The 22934-nt window shown below is 44.2% G+C and overlaps 1 protein-coding gene across 5 annotated transcripts in view; it reads left to right on the forward strand.

Annotated features, from left to right (window-relative positions):
* Positions 1-22496, forward strand: part of MAPK15 (mitogen-activated protein kinase 15) — a 28277-nt gene extending 5781 nt beyond the window's left edge. For 2 of the 5 annotated variants that reach the window (XM_087931926.1, XM_087931928.1), the window contains 8 exons: positions 5266-5405; positions 15929-15986; positions 16123-16260; positions 16377-16482; positions 19706-19967; positions 20700-20791; positions 21487-21630; positions 21966-22496. In XM_087931926.1, the coding sequence (XP_087788052.1) occupies positions 5266-5405; positions 15929-15986; positions 16123-16260; positions 16377-16482; positions 19706-19967; positions 20700-20791; positions 21487-21630; positions 21966-22190 (1165 nt within the window). In that variant the 3' untranslated portion in view covers positions 22191-22496. The remainder of the gene's footprint in view (positions 1-5265; positions 5406-15928; positions 15987-16122; positions 16261-16376; positions 16483-19705; positions 19968-20699; positions 20792-21486; positions 21631-21965) is intronic. The other 3 variants (XM_087931927.1, XM_087931929.1, XM_087931930.1) reach the window with 3 other exon arrangements.
* Positions 22497-22934: the final 438 nt, after the last annotated feature.

Raw genomic sequence — 22934 nt, forward strand, 5'->3', positions numbered from 1 at the left:
AAGGCTTAGGGGGAATTGAAACAAGCTAGATGTCAGGATTCCGGCAGTTACCCCCATTTAAATCATGAGTCTCGAGCCAAACTTCCAAAACTTCAAAAGGATTTATTGGGGGTTAACATGTCCGGCACTGCCTGGGTGTAGCCGACTCTGAGGCACATAATTTATTGTCACCCTTGACCCTGGTTTCCCCCACCCCTTGGCTGTATCGTAGTTCATATTCTCCAATGGGACACATCCATAGCCAAGAGTCATCAATCATTTTCTCCAGTTAGAATTTTGTGCGGCAGAAACTTCAGTCACCTAGTTACTATCTTTGAAAACTATTTATGGAATGCACTTTCAAATTCCAAGCTGCCGCAGTGCTCCCCCCTCCCTTTCTGTTGGCAGCTCTAAAAAGACCATAGAAATATTGTATCAGTTGACACTAGAGCTGGAGAGTGAACCTGTAACTAGGGTTTCATAACTAGATGCTTGTCAGATTATGACAGAAGGGAACTGTTCCCTGTAATCAGAGTTTGTGGCTTCCTGGGTTGATAATTTCAAATTTGTACAAACCTTGAGCCAATTTGAGGGCACAGCTTTAGAAATTAGAGCAGCAAACCACATAGCAGTTCTCCCCATTTTGAACCAGGAATAACCGGGTGGTTTTCTTGGTCCAAAGTATCCAGTTAGAGAAGAGCTTGTGGCTCCATGTGTTGCATCTGAAAAAGCTTCCCCAAAATGTCCATATTCTCCAGAGCTTCAGCTGGAAGCAGGCTTTCCTGTGAGCGGTGAACATGTCACTTCCAAAGCTCCTGCCACTTCTGGGTTTATAGCTGCTGGAGCTCTTTTATTTATTGAGTTTTTCCATAATTAAAGGATAACTCGTGAGCCAATAAATTCAAATAAGAAATGGCAAAATGCAACCTCTTAAGAGTTGCACTCCTTTAAAAAAAAATTTCTTCTTCTTGAGTTTCAAAGGTACAATCTGTAAAGCGACACCAATATCTTGGTGCTTTTGATATGCCTGTCTTCTCCCACTTCTTCATCCTCTATATTTTTTCCTTAATGCTCCCTAAAAATTGCCACCAATCTTATTGGTGGGAAACCTTAAAACAGCAATCTTTTAAAGGGGAACTTAAAATACAAATGTCCCCAAATCCTAGAGAGACTGAATGAAAGCAAGAGAAATCACAATGTCAGGGCTCTGGCATCCACCCCCGTTTAAATCATGAGTCGCTAGCCTCATTTCTCAAAGTTTAAAGAAGATTTATTCGGAGTGAGCATGCTGGTGCTACCTGGGTGCAGCCGACTCTGAGACACATCATTCCTTTCGCCCTTGACCCTGGTCTTCCCCCACCTCCTGGATGTATATTCTCCAATGAGACATCTCCATAGCCAAGAGTCATCAATCAGGCTCCCCAGTAATAATCTTGCACGCCAGAAGCTTCAGTCACCTAGAGATTATCTATGAAGCATTTAAGGAATGCACTACTTCCCCCACTCCCTTTCTGCTGACAACTCTAAAAGATCAGGGAAGTATTTTTGAGTTGACACACAAATAGCAATGGACCCATTACTCTGACCCAAAGTAATTGGCTCTAGAACAATATGGAATTGATTCAACGATGCTTGGAAGCTGCTCCTGGGGCTCTCTGGAGCAAACTGGAGGGAAAGGGCAGCATAGCCTTTGGGGGGGTGGGGGTTGTACCATGTGCAAGAAAACCCCTAGAAAGCTCTCTTGCTCTCAGTTGCACAATTCTTGTCGTTTTCCTTCCTCCTCTCTGTTTCTCCTATGCCCTTCTCTAATTTGCTTCCCAAATGGACCAGTCTGCCTTTCTCAAAATGTCCCTGGGACTTGTAATAGCTGGCCTATTAAAAGTTGGCATTCACACCTTTTATATGTGGGGAATCCTATCTCTGTCAATCCGCTGATGTAGTTCTTGCTTCTCACTGAAATGGCTTTTGATCAGCAAGTGTCTATGGAGATTCCCAGCCATCCAGGTCATGAGGCTTTTTGTATGAGCAGTGAAATGTTTTCAAACGTCCAATTGCCTTTTGGAAAAGCACCTTTGGGATAGTTTCAGCAAGATTCCAATTTTGGACAATGGGGCGGAAGGGGTGCCCCTCTTTGGCTTGAGCCTCGCAGTTCACTCCCAGCACACGGTAACTTGCTTGTGAGATCACCTCACCCCTCAGGAGCGGAGGCCGGGGCTGCCTGGTGCAGAGGGCTACCCAGAGCCGACCCCGTACAGTATCTGCTTTTAATGCCTTAAGAGATACGCCTGCCATACCCGGAGCATAATGGGGCAGGAGCTCTCTGGCAAATCCAGTCTTCTCCCTGATGAGCCATCAACAGCCAGAGTCAGATGCTGGGAGTGGTTGGTGTTGGAGCCGGCTGCAATTAGCAGGGACAGCAGCTCTGGGCGATTGATTCGAATTGGATCTCTGGATGTTGGCATCCTGTCTGTGATACCAGAACTATAGGAAAACTCTCCCTCAATCCCAGTTTGCAGGTAATACAACCAACAACTGAAGATGTTTCAAATTGATTAATCTATAGGTGCAGAATGTTCGTAAGGGACACGGTGGCTCAGTGGCTAAGACGTTGAGCTTGTTGATCAGAAAGTTTGGCGGTTCAAACTCCTAGCGCCGCATAACGGAGTGAGCTCCCGTTCCTTGTCCCAGCTTCTGCCAACCTAGCAGTTTGAAAGCATGTAAAAATGCAAGTAGAAAAATAGGGACCCCTTTGGTGGGAAGGTAACAGCGTTCCATGTGCCTTTGGTGTTTAGTCCTGCCGGCCACATGGCCACAGAGATGTCTTCGGACAGCACTGGCTCTTCAGCTTTGTAATGGAGATGAGCACTGCCCCCTAGAGCTGGAAACGACTGGCACGTATGTGCGAGGGGAACCTTTACCATTACAGAGTGTTCTTTTAGAGGGAAAAACAAAAATTACATACAAATGCATCCTTTAATCACATATGTCATTTTCCTAATTGCCTTACCAGGAACACACCATTAATGACTGGTTTAAGGTAAAAGCACTTTATCATTGATCATACATAATTATTTCTAATTGGCTTTTTTCCTGGGAATTGTACAGAGCAGTTGTTTAAACAAATGCTACTGGTTTCTAATTCTTGTGTAGCCTGTGCTTCCTACCCCCAATTCTCTTTGCTGCCAGCACTTTGGTTTTGTACAACTTACCTGCTATTATTCTGGCTTCTAGCTTGTTCTATTGCACACCCTAACTGTGACTCGAAACATGTCCACTAATGTTTACTGATTTGAGATCCCACACTATGCATCCTGAGGACCAATAAAAGGAAGTTGCGAATTCTGGAATTTGCTGCCATTGGGTGTGGAGATGAGCACCAATTTACTAGAAAGAGAATGGACAGGTTCATAGAGCGTACTATCCTCGAACACTAAAAAAACAGACATGCAGGCACAAGACAGGCATTACCTAGCTTGGCACTTGACACTGCCCTTGTTCTCATGGGCCTCAGATGAAGCATGAGCCTGCAAGGTGCTGAAGGAGCCGGTACAGACTGGGGCTGCATCAGCAGAGGTATAATGATGAGATCACGGGAAGCGGCATTTCTCTTCTAAGCTCTGCTAATCAGAGTGGCCTGAAATCCTGGCCCAGTGTAAGAAGGAGGCTGAAGAATAGAAAGAAGGTGGAGAAGAGTGACAAAGAGGGCCAGGGGCCTGGAGGCTAAATCTGTTGTGGAAGTGAGGGGAACTGGGTACATGTAGTCCAAAGAAGAGGAGGCTGGCTCTGGGGCGAGACACGGCAGCCTTCCTTCCACACCCGAGGGGCTGTCCCAGGGGAGAGGTGTGGAGGGCAGGACAAGGAACAGCAGGTGGAAGCTCTGCAGACTGTAGGGAGACCCAGGAGGCGAGAGGGGGAGTTTCCTGGCCCAGAGGGCCCTTCCGCAGTGGGGCAGGCTGCCTCCTGGAAAGATGGCAGCTCCATCGCTGGAGGTTTCCAAGCAAAGGCTGGCACCACCTGACTGGAGTAGGTCTGAGGACTCCTGAGGGGCTCGGGCTACAGTACTATATGTTAATTTGCAATAGTGGCAAACATCTGTAACTCATAGGGCATAGGAGGAGGGTGACAGTTCAGTCCCCAAGCTGGCAGGCAGGTGGTTTCCTAACGTTTTGTTACCAGCCTAGGTGCCACCTTCAGCAGAGTTTAGGGCATGTCCGGGTCAGTGGTGCCCTTCCGTTTATAAGGTCTTCGTGTGGTCGGTCTTGTGATCAGGGTCAGGGGTGGCTGTGCCAAGTGAGGGTCTTGTCATGGGGGGAGGGGCTTACATCAGTGAGGCTCATTGGGAGGCGAAGTGCTTATATGTTAATTTGCTACTCCCTGATCACAATAAGAACTGCTGAGCAGTGATAGTTGAAATTGGAGGCAAGTCTTTGTGTACATATTTATTTAAAAAAATTTAAAATTGTCTAACTCCCAGTGGCCACCATGAAGAAGTGGGCAATCACTTCCGTTCTGCTGAAGCAACTTAAAGGTTGCCTGGCCATTTCCTTTGATTACATGGCCACCAGAAGGGGAAGAGTGAGAGCAGGCAGGCAGTGAGTGGTGGAGAGAGTATAAAGGGTGAAAGGAAAAGGAGGGGATCTCTAGAGTGACAATTTAACAGATGGCTTGCAAGCAGGAGATCATCTTCTTCCAAACTGTCAAATTGGACTGTCCCTCATATTTGGTGGTGAAGTATACAGGAGAGTATGGGAGTTGCCCCTGAGCCAAATTGGAATGGCAGGGAACATTTTGGGAACAGGGAAGCAAATTGGGCAATTGTATAATTTTGGAAGGTTGGCAGTAAGTTATTAAAGAATATCCTCAGAATCAACATAGAGAAATTATGCCATTTGTGACCACCACCACCCCACCTCGTCCACAATCACTGTGTGATGCAATTTTTTTTTTGGACTATGAGTGCTTGGCCAGATTTAGCCTCCGTATTCCTTTATATGACATTCGTGTCGTGAGCTTCAGAACGTTTCTGTCTGCCCTGAACGAAGCCTCGTGGCACGGCTGGCAGGGGAACTTGATTGCAGTGCCAAAACTCGAGCCACTTCCAACAGCTGAAACCATTTCCCCCAGGTCAATCAAATCCGGTGAACTCTTTTGCTACTTTTTCGGAGCAGTGACGCAAAGCCGGCCCCTCTTTCCATGTTCAGCGTCAGGAGCCTGCGGCCTCTCTGTGTTTTCCACACCGGGGGATGGTGGTGGTGATTAGCTGCCTTTTTTCTTCCTTCCCTGCAGTTACACCAAGGGGGTGGACATGTGGAGCATCGGCTGCATCTTGGGGGAGATGCTCCTGGGGAAGCCTCTGTTCCCAGGAACATCCACAGTCAACCAGATAGAGCAGATCCTGCGTGTCGTTCCTCCCCCCAGCGCAGAAGGTAAGAAGGGCTTCCCCTGTGGGTGCCTGCATGTCTCCCTGTCTCTGCCTAGATCTGATGGGACAGGCAGGTGGAGCCACCCAGAATTCCCTCCCCTTGCGGTAAAAAAGCTGGTTCGTTCTTGCATCCCTGCCCCTCTGCTCCCTCCTTTGCTGAAGGGAAACAGAAGGCTCCCTCAAGAATCTTGCCGGTTTGTGTCCTGGGACGCTTTGCGGACCCTGAAGATTTTCTGCTGTGCCTCCTGCTGAGCCCAACTGGCAGAGAGTTTCACAAGCCAGTTTGGGGGGGGGGGCGGGGTAGTCCTGGGGTATGAGATTGACGCACTTTTTGCCCCTGGTCTTCCCATAACCCTCTCCAGGCAGACTCTTGAGCGGCTTGGCCCTGCGTTCCAGTCCTCTTTATCAGATACCTTGGTCCTCAGCCACGCTTCAGAAAGGAGGCTGAAGATCCCCGGGGTGGCCTTTCTGTCTGTTGTTCTGCTGGCCCAGGCGCCAGCCTTCTATTTTATTTTATTTTAATTTTTATCCTTTAAAAACAAAAAATACAAAAATCTCACTTCCATTAACAGTTATTGTGTCATTGTATATACATGTTTCTTATTTTGTGACTATACATTATTTTTATCCTTATCCTTCACCCATTCGTACCACCTCTCCCATGTCGCATAGTATTCTCGATCCTCTTTGCCTTTCAGTTCCATAGTGAATTTATCTAGTTCAGCACAGTCCATTATTTTTTGAATCAAAACTTCATCTGGTGGTATTTTATCACTCTTCCAATTTTGTGCTAACGTGATTTTTGCTGCAGTTAAGATGTGTACAATAAGGTATCTTTTATCTTTACTCAAATTCCCTTTGATCATACCTAATAAAAACATTTCGGGTTCCAAATTCAATTTATATTTTGTAATCTAAAAAAGCCATCTCTGTATTTTCTTCCAGTATTTTTTGACCTCTATACATTGCTACCTCATATGGAAAAACGTTCCTTTCTTTTGTTTGCACTTCCAGCATTCTGGTTTCAAGGTTAGATACATTTTCGCCAGTCGAAAAGCCCCCCTTTTTAGTTTCTTAATTCACTTTTAACTTAGAGCAGTAATCCTGTAGTCAGGTATTTGCCAATTGAAAGATCTATATCTGCATGTATCTCTATATATCTTACTCAAACACCCCTTTTCTATTTATTTCTATACACAATGTATTGTAGTTTCTCCTTTATACAATAAAAGAGAGGGGTCAAGGTTTAGATTCTCTATACTCACAACAATATATATTCTTCTTAAACTCTTAATATCCTACTCTAAGATTATTTATCACTACATTTCTTAACCCAATAATCCTATTTAGTCAAGATAACTATACCAAATTATTTTAAATTAAAGGAGAAAACCACCTTTTTGATTTCTTATACCCACAATCTCCTTAAGACAGTGCTCTAATAGACAAATACATTCAAATCATACAAGTCATACAGATCATGTTAATCATATAAATCAAACATATTTCAATACCAGCCTATTTTGTTATCTTTTAAAAAAAAGTTTTATTGTTTTTTTAAGACAAACATAGACAAACACAACATAAAAACATCAAACCATCTTCCATATATATATACATACAGTGTGTCGGTTGGTTTACAAATTGTTTTGTGCCTCCACTTCATGGTCATCAGTTACAATTACATTCTATATGTTCTCATGTTGTCAATCAAATATTCCTAACTACATTAATATCATTGTTAATCATTTGACTGTACTATTATTCATTCATGTTTTACAAGATAATCCATATTTTACTTAATTTGTTTTATGACAATTCATATTATCATCCCAAATCTATCCTATAGTTATTTTGTAGTTATGATAAAAATAATACATCTTTATATATTCATTATATTCTAAAAATCTACAAATTTCATTACCATGTTTTATTGTTTAACCATTGATAGAATAGATCCCAAATCTTTTAAAATTGTTTATCTTCTTGTTCTGATTTCAAATGTCAATCTACTCATTTCAGCACATTCCAATATTTTCTTAATAACTTCCTCTTGTGTTGGTATTTTCTCATTTTTCCAGTTTTTAGCAAATATAATCCTAGCCGCTGTTAACACATTTACAATCAAATATTTCAGTTCCTTACTGTATATTTCAGGTAAAATTCCCAATAAAAATATCTCTGGTTTCAAGTCTATATGCTTTTTTGTCATTTTTTTCCAACCATGTGTGTATTTTAGTCCAATATTTTTTTGCATCCGTGCACATCCACCACATATGGTAATATGAGCCAGATATCTGATGACATTTCCAACATTTTTCAGATTTGTTCTTGAACATTCTTGCTATTCTTGTTGGGGGAAATGCTGCCTGTAAAACATCTTATACAAATTTTCTTTATATGCTGTTGACATTGTCATTTTATAACAAGCAATCATTGTTTCTTTGACTTGTTCTTCTACTTTAATTTCTAATATTCTAATTTTTTAATCACCTTTTCATCAGTACCTGTCAAAATCTTATCTAAACAGTCAATTTATCTTAGAAACCTTCTGTTTTAGAATCTTTTATCATACCTAGAATGTATTTGCGCATAGGAAAACCAATTCATCTTTATACCTAGTTCCTCTAGTTTTTGCATAGATTTAAGTTCACCCTTTTCATTCAATATTTCACCATATCTGTTTGTTCCTTTTTATATATTATAGGATAAGAAAATGCTTCAATAGTCGATAGCCAGACTGGAATTTTCAGATAACATTGCCTTTTAGTCTTCTCCCAATTTAACCACAAAGCCTCCTGTATATAATGTCTTCTGAAATACCCCTGTGTTTTAGTTCTTTTATACCATAGAAAAGCATGCCACCCCAACAACAGATTATGTCCTTCTAATGTCAACAATCTAGTATTTCCTAATGTTATCCATTCTTTGATCCACATCAGATTTGTAGCTTGGTAGTACAACTCCCAGTTAGGCAAACCAAATCCTCCTCTTATTCTAGCATCTTGCAAAAGTGTTGGTTTTATTCTTGCTTTCTTACCTTGCCATATATATTTCAACACAATTTGATTTAAATCTTCAAAGTAATCTTTTCCAAGCCTGATTGGAATTGTTTGGAACAAATATAAAATTCTGGGTAATATATTCATCTTGATTGTTGATATTCTCCCTATTAATGACAGTTATAAGTTTTCCCATTTCGCCAAATCTAGCGCTATCTGCTGCTTGAGTTTAATATCGTTATTCTCTTTAAGTGTGCTACATCTTGCTGTCAAATGTATCCCCAAGTACTTGATCTTATTTGTGACCTGAATTTTCAAAACATCCGCCAGTTCTTCCTTTTGTCTTGATAACATATTCTTTGTCAAAATCTTTGTTTTGTCTTTATTTATTTTCAAACCAGCCACCTTCCCATATACCTCTATCTTTTCTATCAATTTTAATGCTGTTTCTAGTGGGTCTTCTAAAATGAAAACCAGATCGTCTGCGAATGCTTGCAATTTAAATTCTTCCTTTTTAATTTTCATCCCTTTTATATCCCTTTCTTCTCTAATATTTCTATTTAGCACTTCCAAGGTTAACACAAACAACAAAGGTGAGAGTGGGCACCCTTGTCTTGTTCCTTTTCTTATATCAATAAAATCTGTCAATTCTCCTTCTATCATCACCTTTGTTGTTTGCTTATGATATATAGCTTCTATTGCATGGATAATTTTTTTACCAAAGCCCATCTGTTCCAGCTGTAATAACATGAATCGCCAATTCACATTGTCAAATGCCTTCTGTGCATCTAAAAATATCAAAGCCATTTGTTCTTCAGGGTGTGCCTCGTAGTATTCCAAAGTGTCCAAAATTATTCTCATATTGTCTTTAATTTGTCTCTTTGGCAGAAATTCATTTTGATCAGGGTGGATAAAGTTATTTAGGTATTTTTTTAGTCTTTCTGCCAATACTGAAGCAAAAATTTTATAATCTTGAGTTTAGTAGGGAAATACATCTATAGTTCTTGATTTGTAATGGGTCGGCATCCTCTTTTGGGACAAGTGTAATATAAGCTTCTGACCATGATTTGGGTATCCTCTTCTTTAACATAACTTCATTCATAACTTCTAACAATGGAAGATTCAACGATTCTTGTAGTGTTTTGTAAAATTCTGCCGGAAATCCATGTGGGCCTGGTGCCTTTCCATTATTTTGCTTCTTAAGTGCTTCAGTTAATTCCATCATCATTATATTGCTTTCTAACATTATTTCAATCTCTTTAGGTATCTGGGGTAGATTAGCATTCTGTAAGTACTGTTTAACTCTTTCATCATCAATATTCTCTTGTGAGTATAGTTTCCCATAATAATCTCGTATGATTTTCTTCTTCTCTTTACTTCCATAACAAGCTTGGCCTTGATCATCTATTAATTGCAATATTTTCCTTGATTCTCTCTCCTTTCTCGGTTTATATGCTAACTATCCACCTGGTTTATTTGCATCTTCAAAATAGTTCTGTTTCGCACCTCTGATTTTCTGTGCTAACTCTTTTTCCATTAATCCCATTTTATGTTTAATTATATCCATTTTTAACTTAATGTCCTTTTTTGTGGCATTTCCTGTAACTCTTTTTCAAGTCCTTTATACTCATCCTCTAATGTCTTAGAGGCTAGTCTTTTTGGGATATTTCTTTTCCTTGTATAGTCTATTATCAAGCCTCTGGCATATGCCTTCATTGTATCCCATACATTCTGCATTGATGTGTCTTCTTTTTTATTTTCTTTAAAGAAGAAAGCCAGTTATTTCTCCATTCTCTGTATAAAGTCTTTTTCTTTTAGTAGAGTGTTATTTAATGTCCATCTAGATCTTCTTCTTTGTCCTTTCCATTTAATTGTCATTGGATTATGATCTGTCCAAGTACCTGTTTCAATGTTTATTTCTTGGAGATTAGCGAGCAATTCTGTTGACATCCATATCATGTCTATTCTGGACCATGATAAATGTCTGTTTGAATAGAAGGTGTATTGTTTGGTCTTAGCATTTCTTTCTCTCCATGCATCTTTTAAATTTATTTCATCTGTCATTTTAAAAAAGGATTTAGGGAGAGTCTTTCTGTTTTGCTTTCTTGTTTTTTGTATTGTATAGTCCAATTTATTGTCTACAATTCCATTAAAGTCTCCCATCCTAACAATATTAACATAGTCCAGTTCAATTATTTTCATATGTAGTTTTCTATAAAATTCTTCTTGATCTTCATTCGGGGCATAGATTGCTATCAGGAGTGTTTTCATATTATTGTCCGTTATTTCCATTATTAAGAGTCTTCCATCATCATCCGTATGGATCAATTTTGCTGGGATAAAATCTTTGATATATAAAACCACTCCTCTTTTCTTGCTTTGTGTCAAAGAAGTAAATATTTTCCCTAGCTTTGGCTGTATCAACAGTTGTTCATATTGCTTTTTAATATATACTTCTTGTAGGCAGATTATATCAAATTTTAACTTCTCTAATTTATGGAAAGTTTTCCTTCTTTTAAAAGCTGAATTAAGTCCATTTATGTTAATTGTAATCAATTTTTTCTCTTCCATGATTATACTTTATAGGTAGGTTTTGCAGCTCTCGTAGATCTTGGTTCACATTGTTCTCTAGCTTCCACCTTTCCGCCTACTGCACCTTCTTCTTTTTCCGTTGCTATTTGGCAGTCCTCTTGGAACTCAGTTAATGACATTTTTTTTTGTCTCCTCCTCTTTCCCTCCAAAGTATTCTGTGTGAAATAATTCTGCTTTCTCAATTGAATCAATTCTGTGTCTCTGTTCCTGCCATGTGAACATTAAACCTTCTGGAATCAACCATCTATAATTCACCTCTTTTTTAAGTAGAATTTTAGTCAGGAATAGGTATTCTCTTCTCATCTCTCTCACTCTTCTAGGCACTTGTTTCAGGACCACAATCTCCTTTTCTTTACATTTCAATGTTTTCTCTCTTGCCACCTGCAATATTTGCATTTGAATAGCTTTCTTTGTAAATCTGATGTGAACTTCTCTTGGTAGACTATCTCTCATTGCATATCTTGTGAAGACTCAAAAGACTTCATCTATTCCATCCATGATCTTCTCTTTAGTTATTTCCAGAGCTTCAGCCAAGATTTCTTTCATTATCTCAGCTAAGTTTTGTCCCTTTTCTTCCTCTATGTTTTGGAATCTGAGATAAAATTCTGATCTGTCCATCTCCCATCTCAGCATCCCACTTTTATCTTGTTCAACCACAGTTAATCTGTCATCAATATCCCCAATCTTCTTATCTCTTTGTTTATCTTCTTCAATTTTTTGGAATCTTTCATCATACTTCATCATTATTTGTTGAATATTCTCTACCTTTTCATCAGTTTTTTCTGTTCTCTTTTCAATATTCTCTGTTCTTGCTTGTATGTTTTGAATTCCTTGCATTATCATCTGCAGTGTCACCTTTTCCTGTTCTTTTTCTTGTTGTAACATCGTCTGTATTGAGCGTTGTCCTCCAGATGGTGAAGAGGTAGAAGTAGGAATTGAGGAACCAGCTGCTGTTAGTTTCCTGCTCATTTCAGATGATTCAAAATCTTCAGGTTCTTCTAGACCTTAATCCACACGTGTAATAACCAATTGTCATTCCAAATAAAAATAGTAAAAAAAAAGAAGCAAGATAAAAGAAAAGTTTCTTCAGGTTCTTGTACACCTTAATCCAATCTATTGGTTAAATAGCAGAAAAAAACCAAAAAAGAAAGAAAAAAACAAACAGAAAAAGGAAAAAATGTTAAATCTTGTAGGTGGCAGGAAAAAAAGGAGTAAAAACTAAAGAAGAGAAAAAAATGAAGTTCTTCAGGTTTTTCAACACCTTAATCCAATTAAAAAGTCACAGGTATGAAAAGATATACAAAATAAGAAGCCACAAAAGAAAAACCAATATGGAAGATAAATAAAAAAATGCAGGAGAGGGCGAGAGAAAAAAGATAAAAGACTACTCCCTTCAAAAGAAAGAGAAAAAATTAATACTAAGACTTGTCCTTTAAAAGAAGATGCAAAAGTAGAAATTAGGCTCCAAAAGCAAAAAGAAAGACAAAAGCAAGTTCCAAAGGCCAAAGATCCAAATGACTATCACAAATAATAAGCTGATAAGGAGGGGGTTTATTGAAGTAAAGAATAGCCCAGCTTAAAAAAGAGAAAAAGAACATACTGCACCAATTCAGTTATCCAAGGCTTTTGTTAAGTTTTATAACTCTCTTCTCTAGAGTCTTATCATCTTTTTTCTGTAAACTTCAACACCAGACTCCAGCTACTGATAGAAACCCAGAAGAGCACTTGCAATAATACTCTCCCATGCTCTTCCCTCTATCTTATCAAACAGGCTCAAAGTCCTTGAAAAGAAGTCTCAATTCTTTCTCAGCTTTGTCTGGTCAAGAGAAAAAAAAAGAGAAACAATATTTCTAAGCCTCTAGTTGGCAGTGTTACTAAGTTTCCTCTGCTTTCACTTTCCCCCTCCTTTTCCAAACAAAATGTAATAAAAATTAATTAAAAACGAAAAAAGATTTAGAAAAAAGGGCTGAAAGGGAATCTCTAGCCTACAATATTATAAAGACAAAAAGGAGAAAAGACAAAAAAGAAAAAGTAAGATAGAAAAAAGACCAGTCCAGTTTCAAAGTAAAAAATCATATATGAAAAGTCCAGTAAAAAAAAGGAAATATTAATTTGACTTCCTGTTTAAAATCACCGCTTAATCACGTCTGTCTAAGATTTTACAGATTCTTTCTTTTCCTTAGACTGTCCTTTCAAATCTTAAAGTAAAGAAAAAATTCTCACCAAACCGGCACACTTTCTCTTTCCAATCTCTTCCATTTCGGAGTTGTCCCAACTTCAGCAGCTTTAATGGCTGCCTCTTTACCGCTGGCAAAAAGAGCTCCTCCTGGATCTACCAGGGACTTTGCGGTATCCCTGGGATCGACAGGATGCGTGCTTTACATTCACCATCTCTTCAGGACGGTTTAGATCCGTTTGGACCGTCCAGGAACAAAGATATCAGCAGCAATCTCAGACCTTCAAGATCTCACACCATATCATCGTGACACCAGCTCCGACCTCCCTATTTTGTTATCTTTAAAGTTTACAGTTCATACACCTCACTCAAAGATTTCCTTTTCTCTCCGATCTCAACATCTCAGTCCAAACTGTTTTCCACTCTCCTCTCTTCTGCTTTGTCTTTCTACTCCCTCCAAGTCTCTCTCTTTATGACTCCATTCGTATCTTCTCTGTTTCTTTCCAATCCTCCTTCGTCGTCCCTTTCAGCCCACTCTCTGCCAAATTTTCTTCTTTTCCGCTCCCATTAATGTCCTGCCGTCTCCTTCCGCTTGAAAATTACTCAGTCACTCCTTTCTCTGTGTCTTGCCTTTCTCACCTCCGTCTTCCTGACTTTCCTTCTGATCCTTTCAACGTCTCTCCACTTCCACTTCACCTCCTCCTTCCTTCCAAGGCTTTTTTTTTTCTTTCCTTCGTATTGCTCTCACATCTCGATCGGATTTCACTTTCTCCTTCTCCACTCGCCACATTGGTCTCCTAATCTCCCTCTCTCCAAGAAGCAGAGAGAGGTCAATCGTCTCTCCCTTATCTCCTTCTTTTCGCCACCTCCTCCTCTGGCTTACCTGGGGTTTCTTCTTCTCCCACCAGTTCTCGTCTTATTTCAATCTCCACCTTTCAGCTTCCTATAACTGTTCACTTCCAGTTTATACCCCCTCTCCTTCAGTCTCTTTCCGTTTGTAAAAAGTGCTGAATCACAGCTCTTTCTTACTGTCTCGCCGCCTGTACTGTGGGGTTATCCCCCCTCACCAGAGCTCTTTTTTCCTCAGAAACAAGTTCAAACTTACTTTTGGCAAGTCATCAGAGTTGCATCTTTGGGATTTTAACTTCAATGACACTTTCTGTTGATAATCTTCTCACTTCCTCCTCATTCACGGTTCAGCCATGGCCTCGGGTCTGCCATAATAAAATGACAGACATTTTCACTTCGGGTTTTCAGGGGTTTCCCTTCTTGCCGGCTGGCGATCGCGTTTCACCTCGCCTTCTTCTGGGCTTCCCCTCTTCTCTGCTTGGCTCTCCAGGCTCCTCACACCCCCAAAAGGTCCCCAAAAGTGAAAAAATGGGATCCAGAGACGGAGATCGCTCTTTTCTCACCTTTTCACCAAGGCATCACCACCAGAAGAACCAGGCGCCAGCCTTCTAGATGATTTGGGAGCTGATCCCAGTCTCAGCCTGAAAAGGGACCATAGAGTTGGAAAGGAACTTGGGTGTCATCTAATTCAGCCCCCTGCTAAGGCTGGAATTTGTGGAGACATCTAGGGAGCTGAGAGCATCCATGGAGATCACCAACCTGACCTCCTGTTACCCCCTGAGTTTAGGGGAGCAGGAGGGTAAACGTCCAGGACACAAATCGCCACTACCAATTGGCCAAACCACCACCAGAGTCAGGCTGGAGAACCACCCAGTGTCCCCTTTCTGCTCCCAACCACAGAGACAGTGCAGAGCAGCCTCCCTTTGAACAGGCTCTCGGGTCTGGGTCCCCCAGGTTAACTGCAAAATAAGCCCCCTTTCTGGGTCTGGAGATCATAAGAAGACCCGGATCTGATAGGCAGAAAGAATCTAATCTTGGATGGGGAGGGGTGCAGGGGGCTCGTGTGAGCGTAGTCCAAACCCAGAAGTGAAAATGAAGAGGGGCCTCATGTAAAAATGGCCTCCGGGTCACCTCGTGAATTCTCCCACAGTCCAATTCCATCAGAGCTCATTCACCTCAGTTTTCTAGGTTTCAGCTCTGTTCTGCACAGCCCACCAGACAAGCAGGACTAGTGGTTCAGTGTTCATTTGTAGTTCCTGGATTTATGTGCCACTGAAGCCCCAAACTGTTTGGGTGATGTACCCAGCCAGTAGGGTAACCGAATGAAAAGCTACATGCTTCAGTGATGTTTACTCAACTAAGTCTGGCATTGCCACCAACAACACTCCACCCTGCAGGAGGCATCTGAGTTACCCTCTCAGACCCTGCTGGGAGGGAATCTTCCTTGAAAAGAAGGGCAGAAGCTCCTGGGAGTCCCACGGAGACCCACTGCTCCATTAGCCATCCAGAGTATTAAAAGAAGACTGCACTGAGATGCTGCTGGGTCTTCTGAGGTGTGGAGGGACGGGTGGCCTTCTGAATGGCTGCTGAGGCAAAGGGAGGGTCTGCTTCTGGCTAGTAAGTGGACAAGTGAGAAGGGAGGGCAGCCAGGTTCCAAGGATCAAGCCCATGGGACGGGCAAACCAGCTACCCTCCAACCGGGAGAAGGACTCGCAGAGGAGCCCCCTCCCCAGGGGCAGGAGAGCGCAGCTTGTCTGGCCTAATTCCTGCTGGAGGCCCCTTCTCTGACACAGGGACATGCCCGAAAGAGCAGGGAGGGAAAGAGAGCCTGACATTTCGTTTTGTCTGAAGTTGGGGCCAAGCTAGGCTCTTCGCTCAGGGATGCCGATCCGTTGCTTTGCTTCGCAGATTTGGAGGCCTTTCATTCTGACTACCAAGCCTCAGTTATCAACCGTGTGAGCTGCCAGTGAGTGTTTTCTTTTTGCTGAGGGGACGAGAGTTCCCCAGGAGGCACCTCTTCCAGCCCAGCCAGTGACTCCGGTAAGGCTGGCTGGGAGCACTCTGGGGAGCGGAACTGCAGCCTGCTTTCTGTCCGGCTGCAGGCCCCAGCTGACTCTGGAGGAGCTCTTGCCTGCCTCCACCCCTCCCCAGGCCCTGGACCTTCTGAAACGGCTCTTGGTGTTTAACCCCGAGAAGCGGCTAACGGCAGAGGAGGCACTGGAGCACCCCTACGTGCAAAGGTGAGAGCCCCCTGGAGCTTCGGTACGGCCACCTCATCTGGATGGGCACCACCATTTCCGTGCCTGTTTCAGCTCCCTTCAGTCAGCCGTCCTCACCTGGACTCCTCTCTCGGTAGGTTCCACTGTGCTGCCAAAGAGCCTGCCCTCGACTACAGTGTGACCCTTCCTCTGGCTGATGATGTGCAGCTCTCGGTGGCTGAGTATCGCAATCGAGTTTATGAGGTAATCCCCTGCCCAGGCGGACCCCGAGGGGCCTTTAATTCTACTCTTGGGAGATCCTTAATGGCCCTAAGAGAGGTGAAGGAAGGCGCACCTCCTGAAGTTGAGAGCGACCATGCTGCTGCAACAGTACTAGGGTTTACCTTAATGCAGGCAAGGGTAACTGAACAAAGAGCGCTATTCTAGATTTTAAGAGCTGACTTCGACCATCGAAGAGAAAGAATCGGAAGGATTCCATGGGTGGAAATCCTGAGGGGCAAACCGTTTGGGATGCTTGGGAAACCAAAAACAAAGTAACAAAGGCCCAAATAAACTACCACAGAGAAAGAAAAATGTGAGCAGCTGAGTTGTACAAGGAGCTCTCTCGCCAGCTGAGGGATGGATAAAAAGAAACATGATAGATGGAAAGAGGGGCTAGATGTTCTAGTGGACCACCACTTAAATATCAGCCAGCAATGTGGTGCTGCAGCTGGCAAAAAAGCCAACTTGCAGTCTTGGCCTGCGTGAACCGAGGGATTACATCAAGATCGTGAGAAGTGTGCTAATGAGGCCACCCTTGGAATACAGTTCTGGTCACCCTAATGCAGAAAAGATTATCTGAGACCCTTGAAAACCCTTGGAGACGAACAACAAAGGCGATAAAAGGGTTTGGAGGCCAAATCGTAGGATGGTTAAGGGGGCTAGGTATGTCTGGCCTCTTAAAGATAAGGATTAGGGAGGACATGGATAACTGTCTTCCAGTACTTGAGGGCCTGTCACAGAGAAGAGGGGATTGACTTCTTCTCCGGAGCCTCAGAGGGCAGGACAAAAAGTAATGGGTGGAAGCGATAAGTAAGGAGAAATTTTCTAACATGAGAACAATGACTCAATGGAGCAGTTTGCCTCCTGGAGTTGTGGGTGCTTCTGCACTAGAGGTTTTTATAAATAAACTGGACAGCCATTTGATCAGGTTGGTATAAAGTATCCTGCCTTGTGCAGGGGGTTGGGCTAAAAATCCCTTCCAGCCTATGATTTTATGTTGTATGTTTTACATACAAATGGTGGCATATTAGTCTTAAGAGCTTCCCTGGCTGGATTCTACTTAAAAGGACTTTTTCCCCTTCTCCTCCCGCTTTAGACTTTCCAGTGGAAGTACAGTTTTAGTTCTCCCTGTCATGTTACCTTGGCTCATTTGGCCATTGGACCCGTTTTCCACAGAAAAGAAACACTGGGAGCCACAAAACCTTGGTGGGCGGCATCAACTCACTGTCAGGGCTCCAACAAATCCACCTCCATTCAAATCAAAAGTCTATAGCCGCATCTCAGTTCTATGCCTGCTTTCTTTTTGTGTTGTACAAGTCACCTTCAGGAAGTGAGAGGAGCTGAATGTCAACTAAAAAGATACTCCTTTGGTCTTTTTAGCTGCCAGAAAAAAAGGAGTGGGGGAAAACAAGGCATTCCTTAGGGTAATTTAGTATCGGCTGGCTGTCAGGGCTCCAACAAATCCATCCCCATTCAAATCGAAAGTCTCTATCCGCATCTCAGAGAAAAGAAAATTGATTTATTAGAAGTGGCCATGCTGGCGTTAGCTGGGTGCAGCCAATACTAAATTACATCATACATTTCCCCTTTGGCCCTGGTCTTCCCCCCACCCCCTGGATGTGACTTCTCCAATGGGACGCATCCATCTCCAAGAGTCCTCTATCGTGCTCTCCAATAACCTTCTTACACTGGGACAACTTTGGGCTGTCAGGGTTATCTAGGCATTTAAGGAATGCCTTGTTTTCCCCCACTCCCTCCCCTCCCACTCCCTCCCCGCCTGCCCTGAGAAGAGAAGGGCGATGGCGGCGGATGGAGTCTTGCTCCATATTCCAGGGCGGGAGTGAAGCGGCCCTCTACTTGCCTCTTCTTCCAGCCCTTCTTGGTGCTGCACACACCTTGGCCGCTCAGGGAGACACGTGAATTGTTCTCTACCTTGAGACACTGGCCATGCCTGGCTGCAGCCAATGCTCTGTGTTGTAATGGGCTCCAAGAGGAGGAAGTCTCCCCTATTGTGAAGAGAGCTAAATTTAACCTGCTGCGCAAGATGCTGCAAGAGCACCGAGCAGGCCATGGAAGTGGCGAGAGCAGCATTGTTGGCCACAGCCAGGTCGGGCCAGTGTTTCGGGACAGAGCAATTTGCGCATCTCCCCAAGCGGCCAAGGTGCACACAGCACCAACAAGGGCTAGAAGAAGAGGCAAGTAGTGGGGCACTTCGCTCCCTCTCTGGAATACAGAGCAAGTCTCCATTCACCGCAGTCACCCTTATGTTCTCCAGCCAGGCGAGGAATGACTGGGAGGGGAGGGTGAGGGGCGGGGCCAGCCAGTGATGAGACAGGGAGCCAGAGCAAAGGGCCCAAAGAGCAGCATGCTGCTCTGGAGCCACAGGTTGCCAACACCAGCCCTATACCATGCTTGTCCAATCTCTTCTTAAAAACTTTCAGTATTGGAACATTCACAACTTCTGGAAGCAAGTCATTCCGCTGGTTAATTGTTCTGTTGGGAAATTTCTCCTTAGTTCTAGGTTGCGTCTCTCCTTGATTCCACCCATTGCTTCTTGTCCTGCCCTCGGGTGCTTTGGAGAATAGCTTGACTCCTCTTCGTGGCAGCCCCTCAGATATTGGAACACTGCTATCATTCACTGCTATAACCCCTAGTCCTTCTTTTCATCAAACTGGACAGTTCCTGCAACTGTTCTTCATATGTTTTAGCCTCCAGTCCCCTAATCCTCTTTGTTGCCCTTCTCTGCCCTTTTTCTAGAGTCTCAACATCTTTTTTACATCATGGCGACCAAAACTGAATGTAGTATTCCAAGTGCGGCCTTACCAAGGCCTTATAAAGTTGTACTAACATTTTGCGTGATCTTGAGTCTATGCCGCTGTTAATGCAGCCTAGGATTGCATTATTTTTGGGGGGTGGCCGCACACATTACTGGCTCATATTGAAGTGATTGCCTACTAGGATTCCATGATCCCTCTCACAGTTACTACTATTGAGCCAGGTACCGCCTATATACTATACCTGTGCATTTGGTTTTTCTTGCCTAGAACCTTGCTTTTTTTCACCACTGAATTTCATTTTGTTAGATAGCGCCCAATGTTCCAGTCTGCCAAGTTCCTTCTGCAGCTTAAGCCTATCTTCTGGAATAGTGGCTATTCCTGCCTCCTCCCTCCCTCCCTCTTACACACGCTCTCTCTCTTATTTCCAGTTGATCTTGGAATGGAAGGCCAGTAGCCAAGCTCAGAAGCAGACCCTCCAAGGAGACCTTCCGCCTGGTTCCACAGATGCCAGTTCCCCTTTCAGAGCCCACGGTCTGATGAAGGGAGGGACACAGCCTCTTCCATCCCATGGTTCTCCACCACCTTTTGTGGCAGCTTCCCAGCGAAGAGTACATGAGGCAAGAAACCCTTGCCCAAAGCCAAAGTTGAGCTCCACAGTCTGCAGTCCTACCGTTAACGCAGCTGCCCAAAGTAAGTGCATTCTTCTTGCAAAGGTGTACTAATATATTGCAAGAATCTGCCTTCCTGCCACAAATCGGTACATGTTTCCAGGGATAGATTAATTACATTCCAAGATGTCCCAAAGGTGCTTTTTTTCAAAAGGCAACTGGGCTTTGTCTTTTTCCTTGAAAATGTTTCACTTCTCATCCAAGAAACCCCTTCAGTTCTGTCTAAATGGTGAAGAATGGAAGAACATATATTCCTTGCAGTCATCTGGTTGTTAACACTCTTTCTGAGAGTCAAAGCCACTTTGAGGTTTATCCTTGCTCTCAGGGGTCACCTGAATAGTGCAGATATGTGTGGAACCTCCTTGGGATTGATGACCTCTTTTTCAAACCAGCGGTCGGTCCTCTCTGTCCAGAATGAGGACTTTGCTGTCTTCCAAAGAGTGACTTTGGCCTTTCAGATGCAGATGGACTGCTGAATCTTGTCTTGATGGACTTGTTCTCTTATGTTGTGCCGTGCGTTTGTGAAGTGGTTGTTTTGTTTCTCCAATGTACAGCTCTGTACACGTCTCACTGCGTTGTACTGCATATATCATGTTGCTCAGTTTGTGTGTGGGTGTGGACAAGCTCCTGCCTTAACGTATTTGGGGGGTTAAAGTGTATATGTACATAGCGGTGGTTGAAAATGCTCCTGAGCTTTTCAGATATTCCTGCAATTTATGGTATGACAATGTTACTTCGTTTGTTGTTTTCAAAGATTTCCTACCTGCTGGCAACGTGGCAATGGGTCCGCCTCCCTCACGCCTTCAGCAGTACCGGAGAGCAGCGGGCACCTCCGCTCTTTGGGACGTGAGTTACCCTGCCTTTTGCTTTTGCTGATCTGGACCTTCCAGGATCGCAGGCGTCCGCCAGGACCACAGGAGCTCCCAGGTCTTGCAGGAGGTCCTTTCCAGTTGCCTCGCCGGCTCCCTGGGGCTGCCATGCTTCACCTAAGGAGATCCTCCTGGCTCCCTCCCATTTTGATTCCTGCCAAGTTTTCCTCCTGTTGATCAAGGTCGTAGGAAATGTTCAGGGGAGCTTCCAAGAAGGGGCCCCAGCACTTCCTACCTGTGGCACCCTGGACAGGCCTCCCCTGCACAGCCATGCAAGCATTTGTGTAGCCCTCTTCCTCTTGGGTTACACACCCTGACCACTCAGGCGATGGCTAAGGGGCCGTGCACATAAAGACCCATTGCACCCCAACCTCACGGGGTCTTCTTGAAGAAGTCGTTCCTCCTGCGCCCCTTCCCCCCCCCCCCAGCTCTTAGCCTTCCTGAGTGACGATCAGCTTTCAGGTGTTTCTGCCTTTGGACAGGCTGCCTGGCAAAGCAGAGAACGCTCTTTGTCTGTTCCTCTTCTTTTTCCCTCTCATCCCGAGCGAGGCTGCCTTGGGTTTCTTTTAACCTGGGTGCTGCTGGGGGAGTTGTGTGAGTCATGCACCAATGCAGAGAGTGGATGAATCTAGGAGTCCTGCTGGAGCTCCAACTCTCTGTGATCTGCCTCAGCAGGTGCCGAAGGGGCCGGGGATGGCAAGCCAGGCTGCGTCCCCCTTGAAGCCTCTTTCCTTGCTCAGCCAGGCTCAGGAAGCAGCCATCAACCAGCATTTGACGAGGAAGGGGGGCGTTCCCAGCAGGGCTGCCGCGGGGCTGGTAAGTGAAACTGTCCTGACCCCACAGTCCTGGGCTTGGCTGCCTTCCAGCTGGAGGGCTCCTCCGAGACAGCCCAGGATCACTTTTCCTGGCCATAAAAAGCCGAAGGGCAGACAGGTGGTCTTGGGATGGGGAAACTCCTCCCTCCTGGGCAGCGGTTGTGTGGGATCAATGTGGGGGGGGGGGGATGCTGTGTCCCCCTTGAGCTTCTGGAAGAACGCAGGATGCAATCGCACTAAATACCGTAATGATCCTGCCCCAGTCTTCCAATTATCCGCCTTTTAGGAGCCTGCCCTATTTGATGTAGCCCCAACTCCCCTCTTTGCTCTTGTCAGAATCCACAGAACCCCAAATCCCGTGGCAGGGAAGCTCATTTCTTTCTGAAGCCATGCAAGAAAATGTTCCAGGTTACAGCAAACGTCGGAATAGCTGGTGACCCCAAGGCCCATCTGGGCAGCTACTCCCAGTCCTATGGAACCATCTGCAAGTCTGCCCTCCAGAATCTGCCTGTCTCCAGTGCTTCTCGTCCAGCGCTTGCCCCCAGCCCCCAGCAGCTCTGAGCGTGGCCTCTGTTCACCTGCAGCAGAGAGGCAGGCCGGCCTCCTCCTCCTCCTGCCTCCCTCGGGCAGGCAGAGTGTGCCACTCAGTCGCATCTGCCTTCGATCTGTGATGACCCCAAACTCCTGGGATGCACCAAGAGAGAAGGAAGCGCTAGGCAGGGTGAGCCATTGCCTGGTTCTAGCCATGGGACAGGGTTTTTTTTTTAACACACAAACTAGCCAACCTCTGTGTTGGGCACTCTCACAATCAAATATAGCCTCCCCCTCCCCCAAAAGCTTCTGAGATAAAAGCCTTTTCTACATTGATTAAAATCGGCAGTGCCTGTTTTTTATTCAGGGTAGGCTGGGATTTGAACCCCGGGCACTGGGTTGGTCTTGACCAGGCAGCTACTTCCCAACTGCTGAAGTCCCTGCCCATCTGGGGGACGCCTGTTCTCAGACTCCAAGGACCTTTTCTGAAAAGCTCTGCTGTGTTTTCCCTGCTTCCCCTCCCATCTGATCCTGCAGGAGCCCTCCGGAAGGTCCATGGGAGGCTGGGAGAGGGATCCCAGAGCATGTTGGAAGGGGGGCATTTAGCCAGGGATTCCTTTGGGTGTCCCCCTTCTCAACAATGCCACTGCTGCCCCCTACTGGCACCTGCATGGGAATCGACACCAGGCATGATGGAGAGAAGTGACCATCTCAGGCTGTGGTCGTCCATTTTTTTGGCAGTAGAGCACCTTTCCAGAACGGGACCCAACCTAA

The sequence above is a fragment of the Pseudonaja textilis genome, chromosome 3, assembly GCF_049901715.1.
Source record: "Pseudonaja textilis isolate UNSWEBS1 chromosome 3, rPseTex1.2, whole genome shotgun sequence".
Lineage (NCBI taxonomy): Eukaryota > Metazoa > Chordata > Lepidosauria > Squamata > Elapidae > Pseudonaja > Pseudonaja textilis.